The sequence below is a fragment of the Cervus elaphus genome, chromosome 23 (assembly GCF_910594005.1).
Source record: "Cervus elaphus chromosome 23, mCerEla1.1, whole genome shotgun sequence".
In the NCBI taxonomy this organism is placed as follows: Eukaryota; Metazoa; Chordata; class Mammalia; order Artiodactyla; family Cervidae; genus Cervus; species Cervus elaphus.
In genome coordinates this window covers 53,411,368-53,431,806 of record NC_057837.1, presented here as the reverse complement: position 1 = coordinate 53,431,806, position 20,439 = coordinate 53,411,368, and the positions used below count along the sequence as shown (strand labels likewise).

General features: G+C 44.4%; 1 protein-coding gene across 1 annotated transcript; it reads left to right on the top strand.

The window, feature by feature from the left end:
* The first annotated feature begins 1,794 nt into the window (after positions 1-1,794).
* PCMTD2 (protein-L-isoaspartate (D-aspartate) O-methyltransferase domain containing 2) lies at positions 1,795-19,943 on the top strand. The gene is made up of 6 exons (XM_043883750.1): positions 1,795-1,926; positions 5,885-6,215; positions 10,160-10,262; positions 11,080-11,251; positions 14,970-15,093; positions 17,197-19,943. The coding sequence occupies exons 1-6, from the start codon at positions 1,840-1,842 to the stop codon at positions 17,574-17,576; spliced, it is 1,197 nt and encodes a 398-aa protein (XP_043739685.1). The 5' UTR covers positions 1,795-1,839; the 3' UTR covers positions 17,577-19,943.
* The last annotated feature ends 496 nt before the right edge of the window (positions 19,944-20,439 follow it).

Genomic DNA, 20,439 nt, shown 5'->3' with positions numbered 1-20,439 from the left:
GTCAGAGTGGGAGAGGGAGAGCCTGGGGCTCTGTTTTACTACCGTCTGAGAGTGGAGTGTCTGGGATTTCATGGGGTCACTCCCTATGGTGTGCACCCTGACCCCTGGGACCAAGAATAATCCCAGCTTACCCAACTACTGATGAGTCTGGTAGCCTTGGCAGCGCACTGACATTTCTTTTATAGACGGGGAAACTGTGTGGGCTGGATGCTGTCAGGAAGCAGGGGCATCTAAACCAGTGATACCAGTGAGTGGCAGGGCAGAGGGAAGCTCAGTTGTGCTGACAGAGGAGTGGGGCTCACTGCTGTGGGGTGGGAGAGGGCACGCTGGTGGCACAGGGACCTGGTTTTGGCCTGTGCCTGGACACAATTGTGACATGGCCTTTATCACAGTGCAGCTCCTCTGCCAGATGTCTGTGTCCAGGAGGACAACCACGGGGCCTTGCTGTGAGTTAGGCCAACTCCTGCCATCCGGGCTGCTCCTTTCCTTCTTGGAGGGCATGCTAGTATCCACTGCAAGGAAATAAGCTCTGGAGGGTGCTCAGCATGACGCTCTACAAAGACTAATACTGATGGTATGTTATCTGTCATATATATTAGGAAGACCCCTGGACAGAGCCCAGGGAAGGCTGTGAGATGTGAGGGGGGAGGCCAGTGAAGAGGCCTCAGTAGTAGACACGAGGGAAGCAAGACCAAAGCAGGGTGGGGTGTATGGAGGGGTATCTGCTTCCCAGCAGGGAGAGGTCAAGGATGGCTTCGGGGCCTCTGTTGCAGACAGCCCCAGGCACTTGGGGAGGAAAGGCTCAGAGGGCTAGTGTGACTGTCACAATGCTGGCAGCAACCTCAGGGTCGCTGATTCAGGGCTGTGGACCACCAAGGGCAGCAGGCCTTCCCTGGAACCATGGAAAGTGGTGAAAACTATGCTCCGACTGGAGCTCAAGTCTGGGGAGGAAAGTGGGGGCCGGAGGGGCTCAGACAGCAATGCCTGTAGCCGTAGAATATATGGGTAAGATACAGGGTTGTGTCTAAACAAAGGGTTCTGTTGCTAAAAACTAGTTGGAAAACCTATGTGAGGTTTGTGCTTAGCAAAAGTAGGATAGAGGCAGATCTCACAGAGTCTACTGGGAGGGCCAGGCAGGTAGCCCACAACAATGGGTGGCATCAGGGAACAGAAAGCCCCAGGGCTGCATGGGTGGCTGGGGGAGGTAACCTGGAGGATCTGCTAGTGGGCCAGGACGCTAGGGCAGGCCACTTCTGAGACGCAGAAAGATCCTGACTGACGCGGGGACAACTCTCCCAGGAAGGGCTGATCAAGATGCAGCGTGGGTGAAGGCGGCAGTGAAGCCAGTGGGGGTGAGTGAGCAGGTATGGGAGTGGACCCGTCGCAGGGGTGGGCACGCCAGGGGCTCCTGGCCACTTCAGCTCTCCCTGGCCTGAAGCCATTGGACTTCTCTTGACACAGCTGGATGCTTCTTGTCTTGCAGATCTTCGCTCGAATGTCCCTTCCGGGTCACTCAAGCCGCAGTAGCCACCACCGTGCCAGTTACTGTCCATCGCCTCTGTTTTCATTTCTTCCTCACCTGTCGGCCCCCTCCTGGAAGGTCATTTCCACAGGAGTGAGCCCTGCCGGTCGTGCTCACAGCTGGGTCTTGGCCCGTGCCGGGGCCTGGAAGTGACAGCGTTCACCTGCGGCTGCTCTTTGACCTCCGCATCCGAGCAGCTCGGTGGGCGGGCCGAGACCTCAGGATGCGGCTCCAGCTGCGCGGTTGCCCCTTTAGGCGCTGGGCCGCGGCGCACGCGCATTAGGGCCGTTACGCGCGCAGGCGCTGTGGGGCGGCGGATGTTTACAGCGGCAGAGGTCGGCGCTGCGAATCGGCGGGCTCCGGGGCGAGGGGCTCCCGGGCGAGGGGCGCCGGAGGAGCTGCAGGTGCGGTCCGGCGGCCGATCTCGCGGGGGGGCCGAGGCGGGAGGCAGAGCCGCCACCGCGGCTCTCGGCCCGGCCTGCGGGGGTAGGGGGGCGGTGCGTCCCTTCCGCCCCTTCTCCCTTCCTCCCTCCTCTCCATACCTTCCCTACCGCTGGGCGCGGGCTCCAGGTCCCTCCCCCGGGGGCGCTTCCTCCTCTCCGCGTCTTCCGGTGCTTTTCCGCTGCTCTCTCGCCCCAACCCCAGCACGAACGCCCCTCCTCATCCCAGGCGGCTCCCCTCCCCGCTCCCGCCCTCTCGGGGTCAGCCGGGGCGGGTTCCCGGGGTTCCCGAGGTCTGTCTCCGTGCGTACTGCTCACACCTCTTGGGTTGACTTAACTCTCCAGACGCGCAGCTCGTCTCTAAATTACTAAGTAGGAAACGTTAAGCGTTAGCGAGGCACGAGAAGAGTTACCGAGGTTTGAAACAGGTTATGCCTTTTCAGAAGGTGGAAGAGTCTGTTAAGGGAGAGTTGACCCTTCCAGCCTTGGGGACTTGGCTTCAGGAAGGACCTGGAAGAGGTCTTCAGTTGGGAAGGGAGCTCTCCTGGCTGTGGTTCCTGTTTTGTGTTTGCCAGGGCCTGTCTCTCCCAGGTTGATATTTGCACCTCACAAAAGGCCTTTCTCTAAATCCCCACTTGGTTTATGTGCCTGCTAACGTTTTCTTCGTTCTTTTTGGCCAGGGAGGGGCTGAAGTAAGCAATTGCATTTTTAGTGTTGGGTAGACCGGCAGGTTCCTATAACTCAAGTTTGAACTTGCCTCTCTCGGGTGGGAGGACGGTTGAGGCTCCTGAGACCAGCGCCTGGCTTCTCTATGCTTGCACTTAGCCGGGAGAGACTCCTTGTTCTGACAGTGTGTCGGTATTTCCAGCTTCGATTTTAGAAAGCTTTCTTGTGTGTGAAGTAGAAATGCTCTCCATCCAATATGTGTTCCACTGCTCTGGTTTTTTCAGGCCCATGAATAGTGTGTATATGGCAGACTTTCAAGTATTTGAAAACAAATCCCTTGCATTCCTTGTAGGAGTTCTGGTTTTCACAATGAGAAATGTCTCCATTTCTTCCCTTATTCCTCTGACAGGAGGTGTGCTTTTGCTTTCTTCTCCTCAGCTTATCTTCCACCTGAGTTACTTTGTTGCCCTTAGTAAGTAGCCTGATGAGTGTAGACTTGAATCTTGGCCCCCTTATCAGAGCTTCATTCTGTGTTAACTGGCCCCTGTGACAGCCTCTTCGGCTGCCAGTCTGAGACCTTCCTACTCCTGCTCAGCCACCCCCTCCCTGTGCCCTTGCTGTTGGTTTTGGAAGGAGCAGCCCGAGAGTAAGGTGGTCCTGCTGGCAGTGCCCAGTTACATGGAGTGGTGAATTAAGGGTTGCAAAGTGTACCCAGTCAGGCATCCAGAAAATGATATGCCATTACTTTGAAAATTTGGATTAGAGTGGATTGTAGGTCTAGATTTGGTTTGTCAAAGCCATCTCTGAGGTGGTGGTTGGCGTTTTTGGTGGCATTAGAGCTGATCCACATTGATGGTTAGTAATAAGCAATGATTGTTTTCAGTGTGAGGAAGTGTTAGGTTGCCAGGCAAAGTTAATAATAAATATCAGATCCTGCGGATGGTCACGTGCAGCCCGCCACTGGCAGCAGATAAGGTTACCACATAGTTATTTAGCCTGTTGTTTTGGATAGAGATACCAGTGTGTTCAAAGTTAAAAGAATTTTGCTCCCTTGAGAATTTTGCAAAGCAGTATTTGGTGTAGGGTAAAAAACACAGGCCTGTGTTTGAATGCCAGCTCTCCTTACAGACTGGTGTGTGATCTTGAGCAAAGTCACTTTTCAGTCCCAAGTTGCCTTACAGTGTTGTGAAGCCAAAAATGAGGTCATGACTGGCACGTGGTGCCTGTAATTTTTTTTACAGGCACTACAATAACTACAATCTTTTTGTAGTTATTTTTACTAAAAAGCTAGCCTTTGCATGTGGATTAAACTCGTTTAAAGTGAGGCAGAGTTGAAAATAAGGGATAAATACTTGGTAGACAGTGAAACATACCCATCATATCCTTGGTGTTTGCTTTCTGAGGATAGAACATTACACTCTGGGGGCTCCTGGGTGGAGAGGTGGCTTTCACATCCACCCTGGAGGATGTGTGTGAGCCAGACCTTACCCTGAAGCAACCAAACAGGACTCCACTTTTAGCTAGTGACCCAAATCTTAAGATGATTGTCCTAGCCTAGGGGTATAGGCATTAGCCTCAGAACTAAGTAGTTCATCCAGGATTGAATTTGACCTCATTAACACTTTATCCTCTCTGGCTGAGTTAGTTGGTCGTGGTCTGTAACCATCAAGGGCTCTGAAACAACTTAAAAACAGGGTGAGAATCAAATAACTGGGCCATCCTAGTGACTTGAGAAGTCTTATATTCTGCTTTAAAATCTTGATGATGAAGATGAATTGATTGCTCCAGTCATAAAATGGAAGAGTGCTTGTGTTAAGCCCCCACCTTTCACACACTGTGTGTCCTTGTGAGAAGCTGAAGATTCATGCATGTGGTCAGCTAACTTTCATTCCTGGGGCATGCTCTCCCACCGCAGTTGCTAGTTTTGTGTGTGTGGTGTGTATATGGAATTTTTCTAGTGGCAGTTTTTGTGATTCTCATTCTGCTGTTAGAAGTCCTCAGGATTGTGAGGGAGAAGCAAGCATAAACTTTGTAATAATAAAAATGTAACATTATGGACATCATCCTAATTCAGAAAACATATCAGCCTTTGTGATGTCAGGTTTTTTCTTTTTTTCCCCCCAGCAGTTAATATCAAGTGTTTTGTAAAGCATTATCATTTTATATGAAGTGAAAGTTACCTGTGGTGAGTATAAAATTGGAGTTGTTCAATAAGAGTAAAACCTCTACAGATGCAGGATCATTTTCCCTAGGAATCATATGAGGATACATTGTACTTTAGTAGTTGGCTCAGCAAGGAGGAGGTGTCACTTTTTCTTCTTGAAGGCAGTTTGGAAGACAGCAGAAATGTACTTTTTATTGTTGAAGAGGTGGAATGGTGGTATGGTAGCTACTTCTCAGGAGTTGAGGGAATTCTAGGAGTCTCCTGCTCCTGAGCTGCAGCCTTGAGACAGTTCTGTATTTGTTAAAATGAGGTGTTTGTCACAGTATGTTCCAGGGGTAAGAGAGTTTTGTGGATGTTGTTTTGGCCTGAAGTTTTTACATCAGAACATCCAAAGCAAAGGTTTAACGGTTTGCTTGACTTGATATTTATGGGCATGTGGGATTTGGAAATGCTAGGCAAAATATAAGACAACAGTTGAATTTGAATTTCAAAGTAACAGTGAATACCTTTTTAGTATTTATTGACCTGAATGTAATTTTTTAAATTTTTTGCTTTTAAAGATTTATTTACAAAAGATCTATAGCACTCGAAATATTCAAAAAAGATTCCTCTTAGAATGATTTTTTTAGTAAATATATCTGCCCTCTTTTCATGTTTACATTCAATTATTTTTCCATATGTGGAAATATCCTTGTTAAGATAGATGTATAAGCAAGATATTTTTAATCCTAATTGCTTGACTTTCTAGAATGATGACTTTTAGTAAAGTCTTGAATTCTTTAATGATGTTTTTAAGTTGTCAGCTGTGTGTTAGGTATCACATGTTCATTTGTATTCAGTTGATATTATAAGTTACAACTTATTTTTGGATGGATATAATTAAATTTGAAATATAACTTTTTTTTTTTTGTTCTGGGTCTGGCATCCTTGGAAGTGGAGGGGGAGGTAGTGTAAGGGGCTGGGTGTTGAGTAAGTATTCCATCTGTATTATTTTTAGAATTCAGAATCTGAAATTGGTGTGTGTTTAGGACTTTTATTGTTCTGCTCTAACCTTTAATGTGAATAGCTCTTTTGAAAATTCTAAAACTGCAGCTTTGCCTGAGCGTGGTCTCAAAGATGGGAGGCGCAGTGAGTGCTGGTGAGGACAACGACGAGCTGATAGACAATCTGAAGGAGGCGCAGTACATCCGCTCTGAGCTGGTGGAGCAGGCCTTCCGAGCTATTGACCGTGCAGACTATTACCTGGAAGAATTTAAAGAGAACGCATATAAAGATTTAGCATGGAAGCATGGCAACATCCACCTCTCTGCTCCGTGCATCTACTCGGAGGTGATGGAGGCCCTGGACCTGCAGCCTGGTCTCTCATTCTTGAACCTGGGCAGTGGCACTGGCTACCTCAGCTCCATGGTGGGGCTCATCCTCGGTGAGTCTGGCTCTGTCTCACGTGCAGGAGGGAGAGCCTGCTGGCAGCCTGTCCTTAGTGGGGGCCGAGTTGTAACTGCCCTTGGCCTGCCCAGCCCTTGTGGTGTCCACACAGTTCTTGTGTTGGGGGGAGATGGTATTAATGGAGAAATTGCTGTAATGAACAGAAGAGTCCCTCTGGAGCTTTCCTGTTGCCCCCACCTGTACCTCCAGCATCTGACCAGCACAACCTCCCTTTTGAACAGCAGAGGACCTAGAGATTGTATAAATCTGGACCTTACGGTGATTTCTCGATTAATACAATTGCTCAGTCTGCCTGTCATTGTCTCTAAACTGGAATAATTAACTTTAAAGTCCCTGGCAGTTAAAGTTCTTCCAAGCAGTTTTTGTTTTTTTGTTGTTTTTTAATACTAAAGGAGTTATTACTTGTAAGTTATTTTCAAATGTATTCCAGGGGTAGGAAAAATTTCACAAGTTATGCTATTTGAAGCCATTTTAGCCTGTTTTCTCAAACAAATAAGTTGTGAGATTATACATGGAAACTGAAAATTTTAATACTGAAACATCATTATCAGACTACTGAAGATTTTAAAGATTCCTACCTCATGTTAAATACAGTAGTAGGGGACAGGTGTCTGTTTTCACTCAGAGTTAGGTGAACAGTTCTGCGAGAGGAGGGCCAGGAGCCGCTCTGTGCTTTAGGAAAGGGCACTGCGGAGGAAGTGGGCTGGTGCCCCTGGGTGGAGGAGGACATGGCTGGCTTGAGGCTGCTGGGGTCTTGGTACGCGTGGATGTTGGAACTGACAAGGTTTGCTAAATATCTTAAGTTTTGGGCTTATGTATCTTAACATTGTTATCAAGTCAGTGTAAGATTCTGAATATTGGTGATTTCAAGTAATAACAGCTTAAAAGTCAAGTTTAATCATTAGCAGTACATTACAACATTGTTTCTCTGTGGTTATTACAGGCACTTTGGAAAATCTTAGTAGTCACTGTTGCTTTTGTGGGTATGGAATGAAATTTTTGGTTGCTTTATAAGTTCATATACTTGAGATTCTGATCATCTGACTTTGGGCTATAAAATATAAATTTGCGCTATATCCTCAGATTATTAAATGTGTAGTTTTTTGTTTTCTTGTTTTTTTTAGGCTAAATGCTTTTTGAACTTGTCTTGGATTGAGACTGCTTTGCAAACAGAGCTCAGGTTTTTCATCATTCTGGAATTAGTGAATTTTAATTCCTGCTGTTGGAGCTGAAAATTGGAGGAGCTAAGGATAAGGTGGTATTTGGGGGGAGGGGGAGGGTTATCAAACTGATTAGATTGGAAATGCTATTAAAAAACGAAATGCTTAGGAAAGGATGACTTAAAGTCATCTTCAGCTGACCTGGTGCATTTGACATTCTCTGAAAGTCATAAAGAAACACTCACGACGGATATTGTTGCTTGTATTTTCTGAGCCCCCGCTTTCTCTTTTCTGGGGGTTTTGCTGGATGTCAGGAGGGAGAGTTCTGAAGGAAGGAAAGCTGTGTTTTTGGTTGTAATGGACACTGCGTGCTGCTTTGATGTATTTGAAGGTGGTAACTTGAGAGTCTGATTTCATGGGTAGAGTCTCGGACCTGCAGGCGAAGGATACAGGCACTGGACCGTTTTCACTGCCTGGTTGCTGTGTGTTGTAGGCCTCTCTCTGTGGTTTATTCACCTTCGTGCTGCTCACTGCCGAGGTGAAGACTTTGCTGGTCTCCCAGTGCCTGAAGTCTTTCATCTGACTTGGAGTGACTTGGGGTCCTTACTCTCTACCCTGCTGCCTTTCTGCCACTTCGCTGTGCTTGGGTTGCGACTCCTCGCCTTGCTGAGGGTGCTCCTTTCTCGAGGTTCCAGTTGGCAGGACAGCGGGGGGCGGGGGGAGATGCAGCACTTGTGAGCTTCACCTGACGTTGTTTTGTGATGTGGGAGCTGCTCTGTCTGGGGGGCCTTGCGGGATCAGCTTCAGGGTGGTGTCCTTGGTACCACCATCCTGACCCGTCCCGTCCTTCCTCCCCTCTCAGTCAGCTTTTTATTGGAGGGGTTGGAGATATGTGTCATTGCTTTGTTTGGTCTGAAGCTTCTTGTCCTCAGTAAGAGTCTAACAGAGCTGAGGGGCTAATGAGAATATGATGAGGGGGAAGTAGAGGCATGTTGTCTTGGTCTCTGGCAAGTGACCAAGAGAGCGGTGAGATTGGGCAGGAAGTAATGTGGATGTGGTGTCGTAAACATTGGAAGTGTGACTTCTCAAGTAGGCTGTGTTTTGATGAGAGGCTGTTTTTGCAGCCACTCTGTGTAGGAGGCATTGAGCAAGGAGAGCGGGTGAGTCCTCCAGTAGAGACAGGGAAGCCTGCACCCCGGGGAGCTGCTGCACCGGGAAGGGGCCAGGTGATCAGTGGAAGCAGAGATGTGTGTGCAGTGCACAGAAGGCTGCATTTACCAGTGTTTCTGTTGGATGTAGGGTTGAGTGTTACATTGTGACTTTGTATGTATGTCTTCTAAATAAAGCCCTACATGCCATGTTCATTTTCTCATGCAGATTTTCTAAAACTCAAGGTATAACTTACGCTTAGTAACTTGACAAAGTTGCATGAAGCATGTATGAATGTAGTATGAAGTATGAAGCTTGGTGACTTTTTACATCCTCCTCCATATAAGCACCACCCAGAACAAGATGCAGAGCAGAATCTGTGCCCCAGAGGTTCCCATGGCCGTCCCTCCAATAGTAGGACCCCATCCACTCCAGGGGGAAGTATACTCACCTCCATCACACAGATGAGTGTTGGCTGTTTTGACTTTCATACAAATGGATTCTTAAAACCTAGAGATTCAGTGAAGCTGTTTTGTGTTAGTAGTTCTCACTGAGATTTAACCCAGAGGCATTTGTATGTAGAGGAAGCACTTTTATCATTAAGTGGGCTCCTAACTTTTCTCATAGCTTTAGTTCCAGTTATTGATAAATTTCTTTCTTCTCTTTCATTCTTTCATTTATTTAGCTGTGCTGGGTGTTAGTTGCGGCATATGGGATCTAGTTTCCTGAATAGGGATGGAACCTGGCCCCTTGCATTGGGAGTGTGGAGTCTTAGCCCCTGGACTACCAGGGAAGTCCCTGATAAATTTATTTTGGTGAAAAAATATGTCATTGTGACTCTGGAGTTACAGTTTTATTTTGATGACGATTAAAACTATTTTGTGAGGATTAAATACCACATTTGAGTGTTTGGGGAGACCTTTGTTGGAAAAAAGACTTGTGTCCACTTTCTTTTGCAAAGACACCTTTCTTCTTTAATTCATTGTTGTTGTTCAGTTGCTAAGTTGTGTCCGACTCTGTGTGACTCCATGGACTGCAGCACGCCAGGCTTCCGTGTCCTTCACTATCTCCCGGAGTTTGCTCAAACTCGTGTCCATTGAGTTGGTGATGCCATCCAACCATCTCATCCTCTGTCGTCCCCTTCTCCTCCAGCCTTCAGTCTTTCCCAGCATCAGGGTCTTTTCCAGTGAGTTGGCTCTTTGCATCAGGTGGCCACAGTATTGGAGTTTCAACTTCAGCGTCAGTCCTTCTAGTGAATATTTAGGGTTGATTTCCTTTAGGATTGACTGGTTTAGTGGCACCTGTAACTCTTGGTTTCAGACCTTGGCTGTTTTACCTTTTCAATTGATTCTTGAAAAGTTTGAGGATAGGACGATCAAGGCTTTAGGAAGCTGTGAGTTGGTAGTGCCATGTAAGGAGTATTGATAATGTGGTGAGCAGAGGCTAGTCTGCATATTTAAAGATTGGATTTCCAGGGTGATTTTGGCCCAATAAATGTGAATTTCTGTAATTATACACGTCCAGTCAAATGTGTTGCAGTCGATGAAATAGAAATAAAGAGTGGGGGTTCTTGTCCTGTTTCTGTATGTTTTCTTATTCTGAAACCTTTTAGGCCCTTTTGGAGTGAACCACGGGGTGGAACTCCATTCAGATGTGACAGAGTATGCAAAGCAGAAGCTGGACTTCTTCATCAGGACAAGCGACAGCTTTGACAAGTAAGACCAAAACTGTCCATAGGTCTGGGTGTCAGTTATAACTTAAACTTTGGATTGAGTGGAAAGAAATCAGTTTATTACTATTCATGTTCTGGCAATTGTGATTAAACTGTGGCAGGTGAGTCAGTGATATGTGTGTATATGTTCTAGTTATTTTAAAAATATTTTGTGTTTTTAAGGACCTTAAGTTTTTTTTTTTCTTTTAATTATGATACCTAAATAAAGGTAATTTATCACTAGTGTAAGAGAAGGAAATAGAATGTTCGTTTTTTCTTAATTTTCATGTTTCCAGTAGAGGCAGCATTTTATCATGTCCTTGTTTCTGAAATGGAATTGTTGCACTTGTCTTTAAATGTACCGTGTAACTAGCTTTTGCCATTTTAAAACAAGGCATTTAAGTTCTTACTTTAGGGATTAAAATTTAGAAAAACCAAATATATTTTTTTCTTTTTTTACTCTGTTAGTAGATCTTGAATAAGATATAAAGCAAGATAGGATAGTAAAAGATAATGAAGATGTAAGATAATAAGATAATCATAACAGCAAAGATAGTGATATGCTTGGAGCTTGGGTGACTTAAGCTTGGATTGTGTTTATGATACTGACTTTCATAATATTTTCTTTGGAATTTCTAGAGTTTTGTTTATTACTCACATAGTTCTTTCAGAAGTCTGGTGTCCCAGCTTCTGACTCTTAATTTTATTATGTCGTTGTGGGATTGTACAGTGAAAACATAACCTATGTTTAACATAGCTTTACTATATAGACTTGTTATAACATGATATATTTAGTTGTGGAAAACATCTTTTGCTTTCAGGTTTGACTTCTGTGAACCCTCTTTTGTTACTGGCAATTGCCTGGAGATTTCTCCAGATTGTTCTCAGTATGACCGGGTGTACTGCGGGGCAGGAGTGCAGAAGGAACATGAGGAGTACATGAAGAGTCTCCTCAAGGTCGGGGGCATCCTGGTCATGCCGCTGGAAGAGAAGGTCAGGTCCTCTTGTAACTGGTGGTTTTTGTGCACTCAGCTGTCTGCTGAGGTCTGTTCTGGGGAGTTGACAGGCATTTTCTCTTGTAACTCTTGTTACAAATCCCTTCGTCTCGCAGATGAGGAAACAGGCTAGAGAGAGGACAAGGTGGGGCAGGTCCTGAGGACTTGCTTATGTTCTGATTTGATTTATTTTGGAGGAGAAAGGACACATGAATACTTGCCAGCAGTTACAGAGTTCTTCCTTATTTAAGATCTTGCCTGTTCTTTCTGATGCTGGCAGTGTGACTGGCCCTGATCCATTGTTTTGTTAAGGGCCGTAGAATGATACCTCCTCATTCTGTCATTTCTCTTTATTTAGTAGCCGGAATACACAGGTGGAGAGAAACACCCTCATTAGTTATTTGTTTACCTTGAGGTATACTTTATAAAAGGAGGTACAGGATAAATTCTGATTCTTATTAACCTTTGTTTATCAGTTTTTCTCAATAATTGGTTTCCTAGCATCTGCCAAAGATAGTAACCAGTGAGGTTTTGCTTGATTTTTTTAGCAAAATGAATTCATGCAAAAGCATACTTAATATTTTAATCTCTGTGTGACCCTTATCAGAGTTCACACTGTCTCACTTTGGCCATGGCTGCCTCTCCACATTGGCTCTTGGACTCTGAAGCCTCAAGAATCTTTGATAGTTTTGTTAATTTCTGGTAAGAAGACGTTCCAGACTTGGAATTAATTTTTTCTGAAAATGAATAATCCCTGTTCGTTTTCAGTTTGGTGGGAATTGGTGTTTAGATACCATAGTTGGGATCTCGAAGGTGATTGTGGATCCCTGTTCATTTTTCTGATGGACCACTAATACTTGGGAGTCAACTGCCACCCACTGCCCCAACACACACACTTTTTTTTTTTTTTGGTTTGATGTTTTGGAGAGAAAAGACACCATAAGTTCATATCAATACTCCCAAATCAAGATCAGGACCAGGGTTCTTTTTTCTCACATTTTAGTGTTACATCAGTAGTACTTTTTTCTCAAACTGAAAGTCCTGATCCCCAACCACCCGGCTTACTGTTAATCTGCAGTGCATGGTGTCATCAGTAGCAATCTGAATTCTGAAACTAGTGCAGGATTTTTCTTGTTTTGTCAGGGAGTGGCTTGGGGGCCCCACTGTATTGTCCTTATATTCCACTAGAGATGTTCAAATTACTATGTTTTAAGTTACTGGGAATTACACCTCTGTGTGAAGTTATGGCACCAGCCCCGAAGAACTGCTCATTTGTTTTCTTTTCTTTCAGTTTTGAGAGGTTGCCATTTTGGGGATCTCAACTTTGTAAAATAGTTTTAAGATTCCAAAGTCTAAGCAAGGAGTACTCAGAATTTTATTCTGTGTATGTCCCCTCTTCTCTGCTCCCTTCACCTCTAGGTGACTCATTTTTTGTTTGTTTTTGGTTTATCTTTCATTAAAAAAGTAGAAGCTAAAAAAATTTTCAGTGAGGGTACACACTTTTTTACACTCCACCCACCTCTTCATACATATGAGAGTTGATAAGTTTTATACATCATTTATTTTTTTAAAAAGTGATGTTCATTATAGCTAGAAATTCTTTTTTATCCCTGTTTTGTAACTTTTTGTTGGTGTATAAGAATGTGGCTGTTTCAGACAGGCGTGTATAAGGCTGTGGCTGTTTCGGATAGAGATTTATAAGGCTGTGGCTGTTTCAGATGGGGTGTATAAGGCTGTGCTGTATCGGATAGGGGTGTGGAAGGCTGTTGCTATTTTGGATAGGGGTGGATAAGGCTGTGGTTATTTCAGATAGGCATCTTTCACTGTTAGAAACAGTGCTGCTGTGAAGAGCCTGTACAGACCGTGGACATTACCTTGGTTTTGTCTGAATTCGTGACCTCCTGCAGGAGTGCCTGACCAGAGGCTGTTTAACCTTGGCCATTTCAGAGGCAGGTCGCCAGGAGTTGGTTCTTATTGCTATTTTAGTAGTTTGCAGGATAGGGCCAGATGTCCCTGTGTTTGCTTTTCTTTCTCAGAGTATTGTTTTAAGTACGTATTTATTTATACAAATGAGTTTAGAAGTCTGTGTTGTGTTGCAGAAATACATTGTGTTAACATCTAGATGAATGAGGGATCGAAGACATCTTTTCAGTATTCATGCAGATGAATACTCCAACATGAAATAGGGATTTATAGTTTTGTTTACAGGTTTACACATAGTTTACTGATTAAATTCAAATATTTCACGTTCATGATAACTGAAGTTCTCCTTTTAAAACATTTTTGAAAAAAAGATTTGCTGGTATATAGCAATGTGGTAAGTTGTTGATGTTTGTCTGGTACATGAGTACTTAGGTCTTTTTGTTCTGAGATCCAGGACACAGTCTTAGTTTTTAGAGGATTTTGCTAGCTTAGATATTTTTAGATGAGAGCACAATCATTGTGGCTTGTCAAAGCTGACCAGAAATCCTACTGTGAACTGTTCAGGCCATTCAGAACCTGGCACGGTCATGGAGCACATGTGTGACTGTGTTGTCCAGTCGAGTTCTCGAGGTGCTCCTTGTGCTGTGGTTCACAGGAACCATCTGGCTGACCTACACTGCAGCGTGTCAGCCAGACAACCCTGTGTCCCATGGGGGCTGCATCCCTGGAAGCCCTTTAGACACATTGATGTGCACCTCCGAGAGTGAGGCCAGGTACTCACATCCAGGGTGGCCCACTCACCTTTGAGGAAGCAGCACTGATTTGTGCTGGTAGCTGCTGTTCAGTGGGGGCAAGATGGTCTCTTCTTGTAGTTCCCATCCCCCAGAACAACAGCCAGGACTCAGTCTAGGTTGAAGGTTGCAGGTGGTTGTGTCTTTAATGACTTTTACTTTAGGATCACCCTGGTCTCCTTACGTTTCCCCTACAACAGTGACTTCTTTGGAGAGTCTATAAGAAGCTTGTCTTATCAGATTCCCCACATTCCTTCTCTCATTGTTTCCTTAACTTCTGTACTAGGAACTGGAGTACCTTTGCAAGAATATCGCTAAGTTAGGTGTCATTCTGGTCATGTCACGTCAGAAGCCCGTGTTGTCAGGTGTTTTCATCTTTAGTGTCTGTGTTTTTTTAGATTGTATATCAGTTCAGTTCAGTTCAGTCGCTCAGTCATGTCTGACTCTTTGTGACCCCATGAACCGCAGCACGCCAGGCCTCCCTGTCCATCACTAACTCCCGGAGTCCACCCAAACCCATGTCCATCAAGTTGGTGATGCCATCCAGCCATCTCATCCTCAGTCGTCCCCTTCTCCTCCTGCCCTCAATCTTTCCCAGCATCAGGGTCTTTTCCAATGAGTCACTTCTTTGCATCAGGTGGCCAAAGTATTGGAGTTTCAGCTTCAGCATCAGTCCTTCCAATGAGCACCCAGGACTGATCTCCTTTAGGATGGACTGGTTGGATCTCCTTGCAGTCCAAGGGACTCTTAAGAGTCTTCTTCAACACCAGAGTTCAAAAGTATCAATTCTTCGGCGCTCAGCTTTCTTTATAGTCCAACTGTCACATCCATACATGACCACTGGGAAAACCATAGCCTTGACTAGATGGACCTTTGTTGGCAAAGTAATGTCTCTGCTGTTTAATATGCTGTCTAGGTTGGTCATATAGGAGTGATTATATTTAAATATAAACTACCAGTGGTCAAATCTTTTGAATATTCTCATTTTAATCTCTGGGACAGCTGACTAAGATAACGCGCACTGGCCCTTCTGCTTGGGAAACCAAGAAGATTCTGGCTGTCTCCTTTGCTCCGCTGATCCAGCCCTGCCAGTCCGAGTCCGGGAAGTCGAGGCTCGTCCAGTTACGTGAGTGCAGAGATTCTTATTTAACTTTTAAATCTTTTTACTCTTTCTAGAATTTGAAGGGAAACAAAATTCATCAGGAACCTTTTAATTTTTCCACTCACTGAAGTCTTAAAGTTTTACAAGTGATTTTTAAAAAAAATCTCTTGAAATCATTTAAAAACTATAACCAGTTTTTAGCTTATTTTGAGTTATTTTAGGTCATTTGTGCTTAATATTCAAGGGTGAAAGGAAACTCTCTAGAAAGAGAAAAAATAGAAGAGAAGCATGAGCTGAGGCAGGTAACTGTCAGCTGGAGGACCTGATGCGCGCAGTCAGGTTGTGGGAAGCACTGGGTGGGCAGGTGCTTAGACCCGAGTTCATCATGTAGGTGGTGGAGCCTGTCCCATATTTTAAATAGAAGATGTGGCGCCTCTAGACTCCCTGGTGGTCAGGGGAAGATGACTTTATCAAGTGCTTGCTTCCTTGAAAATGCCTTCAGAACAAGGAGGCAGATGTGATCTGCAGTGGGGAGAGCACTGCTGTCCAGAGCCTCTGCAGAGTTTTGGAAGGTGAGGGCTCAGGCCGGACTTGAGACCAGTGTCTTGGTCATGCCTGGACAGGATCATGATGGGGTGGAGGGCACCTGGAGATGCAGGTTTTAAGGCCAGGGCTTCAAAGCAGATGTGGCCCAATGAGCAACTATGATGCTATTTAGGGCTCCTGAAGTGAACATTCCAGTTATTTGTAACTTTATTTCCTGGGCCAGAGGTTCCTAGATGAGTAGAGTCATGTTGATGAGGGTCAGCTCTTGGATGGATGGGCAGGTGATCAGACTGTGGGCAGGAGCCAGTCAGGAGACCCTTGGGATTTTCCAGGCAGGAGATAAAGACCAAAGCTAAGACACTAGACTCCATAGCGTCAGGGACTCAGGAGGCACGTGGGGCCTTTCTGAGGAAGGATGTGGGAGTCACAGCTGGCTGGCATGTTGTGAAGGTGGGTGTATGGGAGGCTCTGACCCCAGTCAGGCCTGGATTGGAACCCAGGGAGCTTTTGACTGCTTTGTGTTATCTGAGGCCATGGGATGGATGTCAAACCAGGGATCAGTAGGCATAAGCAGAGGAGAACCTCTTTAGGGAACACGCCAGGCTGGGTGGAAGAGGAAGAGGCAGCAGGAGAGACTGGGGCCAGGGGAAGAGCTGGCTTCCACCAGTGGCACGTTGGGGTGAGCTGGAGGCCAGAGTTGGCTGTCAGAGGTATGAGAAAGCGTCCTGGGGGGTCACAGCAGGAGGAGGGCTGAGTGGCATTGGGGCAGGATGCCGTGTTGGGGTGTCTAGGAGCAGGTGAGTGCCAGGGCCCCTCCCGTGTCCTGACAAAGGAGCCTGGGGCTCCCGTGGGGCAGCGAGTGCAGAGCCGATTCTCTGAGGGCCTCTGTGGTTTGGGTGAGAGATACTATAGGCAGCAGAGGAGCACTCTCTATAGTGTGGGTTATTATTTTTTGGAGAAGTTAGGTTCAGGGGGTACAAAGTGAAGCTCATTTTCAGTTTAATGTATTTAAAACATGATCCCTAATAATTCTCTTTCCCTCAGAAAAACCCTTATATTGCCATGTAATTTAATTACCAGATTTTATTTTTCCTTGATGTGCTTTGGGACTTTTGTTCCTAAAAATGTTTTGGAACTGCTTGTTCTCTACTTTAATAAAAAAAGGAACAAATACTTAAATTCCTGAAATACTATGAAAATATTAAAATAGATAAAAGAATGCTGGAGCATTCTGCTGGATGAGAGAATGCGTCAGTGAACACAGCACATAGAGAAGTGAAGCCAGAGGCCAGAGGACCAAACCCTATAACCCTGGTTCTGATTCTTCCACTGATTGATTATCTAAGCAGTGCTGCTTCCTTTTCTTATCTGATTTAAGGGTCAGTTTATTTGAAAATATGTTTTGAAAAATACCGTATGAATGCAAATTAAAGCATAGATAACATTTGCCTCCAGCCCTCTCCTGTTGTTGTCATGTGTTTGTAAATTTGCCAGTGAATGAAAATGAGGTTAGAATTTTCTCAGATGTCTAGATCTTGTGATGTCACGAAGGTGAGACTGAGTCTTGTTCTTTGCACGCAGCACCCCTGGCGGTTCGCAGCCTCCAGGACTTGGCACGCATCGCCATCCGGGGCACCATTAAGAAGGTCATTCACCAGGAAGCAGTGAACAAAAACGGAAATGGACTGAAGAACACTCCCAGGTTTAAACGAAGGAGAGTTCGCCGCCGCCGAATGGAAACGATTGTCTTTTTGGACAAAGAGGTCTTTGCCAGTCGGATCTCTAACCCCTCTGATGACAACAGCTCTGGAGACCTGGAGGAGGAGCGGCGGGAAGAAGAGGTGACCACCCCACCGGACACCAAGCCTGAGCCCCCGGTGAACTTCCTGCGTGAGAAGGTCCTGAGCCTCCCTCTGCCAGATCCCCTGAAGTACTACCTGCTTTATTACAGAGAAAAGTAGGTCTGTGGTTCGGGGGGGAGACCCAGTCTGCCTGGAGGGCCACCGGAGCAGGGGCACTGGCGAAGGAGGGGCTCCTCTCTGCATCTCGTCTGTCCTTGACTGTCCTCTAGAGCGCTCCTCCCTCAGTCTGACTTCTGTGAACACGGTCCATAAGTTAAGAGTGTTTTCTCAAAAGGGCGAGAGTCCCCTGGAGGAAGCGCTGACTTCCTGCTCTCAGGAATCACTGAGGTCTGTGTGTGGAGACGGCTGGGAGACTGTTCCTTACACGAGATACCCTGCATCAAAAAGGAAAACTGAAGTTGAGATTAACCTGTGTTGCTTATAAAATGTGAGACAGAAAGCACAAGTTTTTAACTCTATAAAATCTTTTCTGAGTGGGACATGCCTATGCCCAAGTTTGAATTTTATAGTATCAACCTTTTAATTACTGGCACTGAGTTTCACTAATAAGTGAAACTGAATGAAAGTTTCACTAAATCTGTCAGTTATCTGGAGTGGGGAGCCACTGAAAAGCCTCCCTTATTTTAAGTAAATTAACGAAATCTTAATGTGAGTTGTCACTTGTAATTTAGTAAAAGAAAAATTGTGATGGGGGGAGGAATGAAAGTATGAAATTGCCAGATGTCTTTGTGGAATTGCAGAGGATTTCCAAGGAATTTTTTGTGACACCTTTGTTATCTTTAAAAGAACCAGCGTTGAGTAATACCATCAAAGAAGATCCTGAAGAAGGAAGCCAGTGTCGTGTTAAGAAAGAAGCTACATTGCTTGTGCCGCAGTGACAGAGATGATCATTGATTCAACTTTGAGGTGACGGTTTCTGAGGCTCTGTCTTCAGAGCACGTGGAAGGTACTGGCTACAGGAAGTGGATTGGGGATGATGTGGACAGCCCGTGGATTTTTCTTCTGTTGGCTATTTTTCTGTAATTACATTACAGTACTGACTCATAGATTTTATCTTTTATAATTCTGGAGAAAAAGATTGGTTAGTTTTGTAATTTTTTTTAAGAACAAACATAAATGATCAGTAGCTCTTGCAGTAGAGTGGTTTCACTCAACAGTGATATGTGCAGTCCATCTTCTCCAGGCCTGTGTGTTGAGAGCTTCCTGTCTTATCACGTCCCGGGTCTTGAAGCAGAGGCCGTCTTGTTAGTCAGGTGGCAGGATGTTTATAGGTGACACTGCTTCTTCCAAAACATTGGTTCTTGTCAGACTTTTCAATTTTATCCAGAGACTAGTATAAAATCTTAACAGTAAATCCAAAATCAGAGTGCTGATGGAAGATTGATCATCCAGATTTTACGATTAATTTTATCCCTTAGCTTCTCAAATGTTGCTGGAGTTCCATGCCTTTGTGGTTTCACAGCTTCACTGAGTTCTATTTTTTTTTTTCATTTATGCTTTTTTAAAAAAATTGTATCATTTTATCATAGAATACTGTGTGCACGCATAGCTGGGGAAATGTGTACAGCGCCCTAAATTGGTACAGTTAAGCTGTTGTAAAGAAGGTTTCTTCACTGCTGTGCTTACCTGCCTTTCACTGGAAGTCAAGCCTCATTCTCTCAGAGATAGAAGCATGAGTCATGTTTACTTGTTAAGGCTTCTGTTTGCAGATCTTGTTGACGTTATTCTAATTGATTTGTAGAGACCTCTGTAGCACATATACGTTTTTGAACATAATGTTAAATAAGTGATATCAGAAATCTGTTGATACTAGGTGGCTTGACTGAATTTTTTTCTATCATTGTGTATGGATTTCCCTATTTTTTTCAACCACATTTGCCTTTATGCTGGATTGTAAAAACTCTTTACAATGCGTAAGACATTATTTTCCCCTATATATGTTAAACCCTTCCTAACATTTTGTATCTACATCTTGGTTTGTGACTTTTACACCAGAATTTGGTTAAAAAAAAAGAAAAAAAGAAAATATATATAGATAGATAGTATATGTGAAATAATTTGGTGTTGATCTATATTATAAACATAAAGGAGAGTCATCAGTGAGCTTCCCCATGTATTAGCACCTTTCTCTAGAGTTCAGTGCTTTCTGTTTTCAAAAACAGATGAATTATATATAGTCTGTGTTGTCTGCAAGCTCTGCATTGTAAACCATAGACATCGGCTGACTTTTATGTTTTGAGTAGTCTGTATTTTTATATGTGAATTTTGTCTTGAAAGTAGTAAAGCCATAGACATGTGCAAAACAAATAATAAAATTTATAAATATTAAGAATGTCATATAGAAATCAGCTGTGTACTTAATATTTTTGCCAGTCTGGAGCTTTCAGGGGATTAATGCAAGAAATAGGAAACAAAGACTTTATCAAGCTGATATTCAAAAGATTCCAATAAAGGTAGTTAAGACACTTTAGCCTTTTGGAATTGCTTTTGTTTCCTGTGTGGAATTAAAATTCTTGGCTACTTTTTTTTTTTTTTTTTTCAGAAAATCTTTTAAAGTAGGTTTTAAAAAGTTAGGATCATGTGTTTTCTTTCACTGTATTATTGCTGAATTCTGTACCATTTTAGCACACCTGGGGGGACCTGATTTGTAATTAAACACAGGAAGTTGGAATAGACAAAAGTCAGACTATGTGAACATAGCTGTCTATAGAGTGTCTGGTTAGTTTTTTGGTACGGTTTTCCTATACTGTGAAAATATTAAATAAAAGATAATTGGATAATGGCAGCATATCTTATAGGGCCATAGGGGTGAGGGTAGGGTTTAGGTGTAGGGTTGGTTGGGGGTCAGGCCAGGGCCATGGTCCAGGTTTAAGGTTGTGGTCCAGTATGTTTCAGTTACCAGCGTCTTCATGGTTGAGAAAAGGACCTCCCCTCACAGCCTTGTGGCCTGCCAAGAGAGACA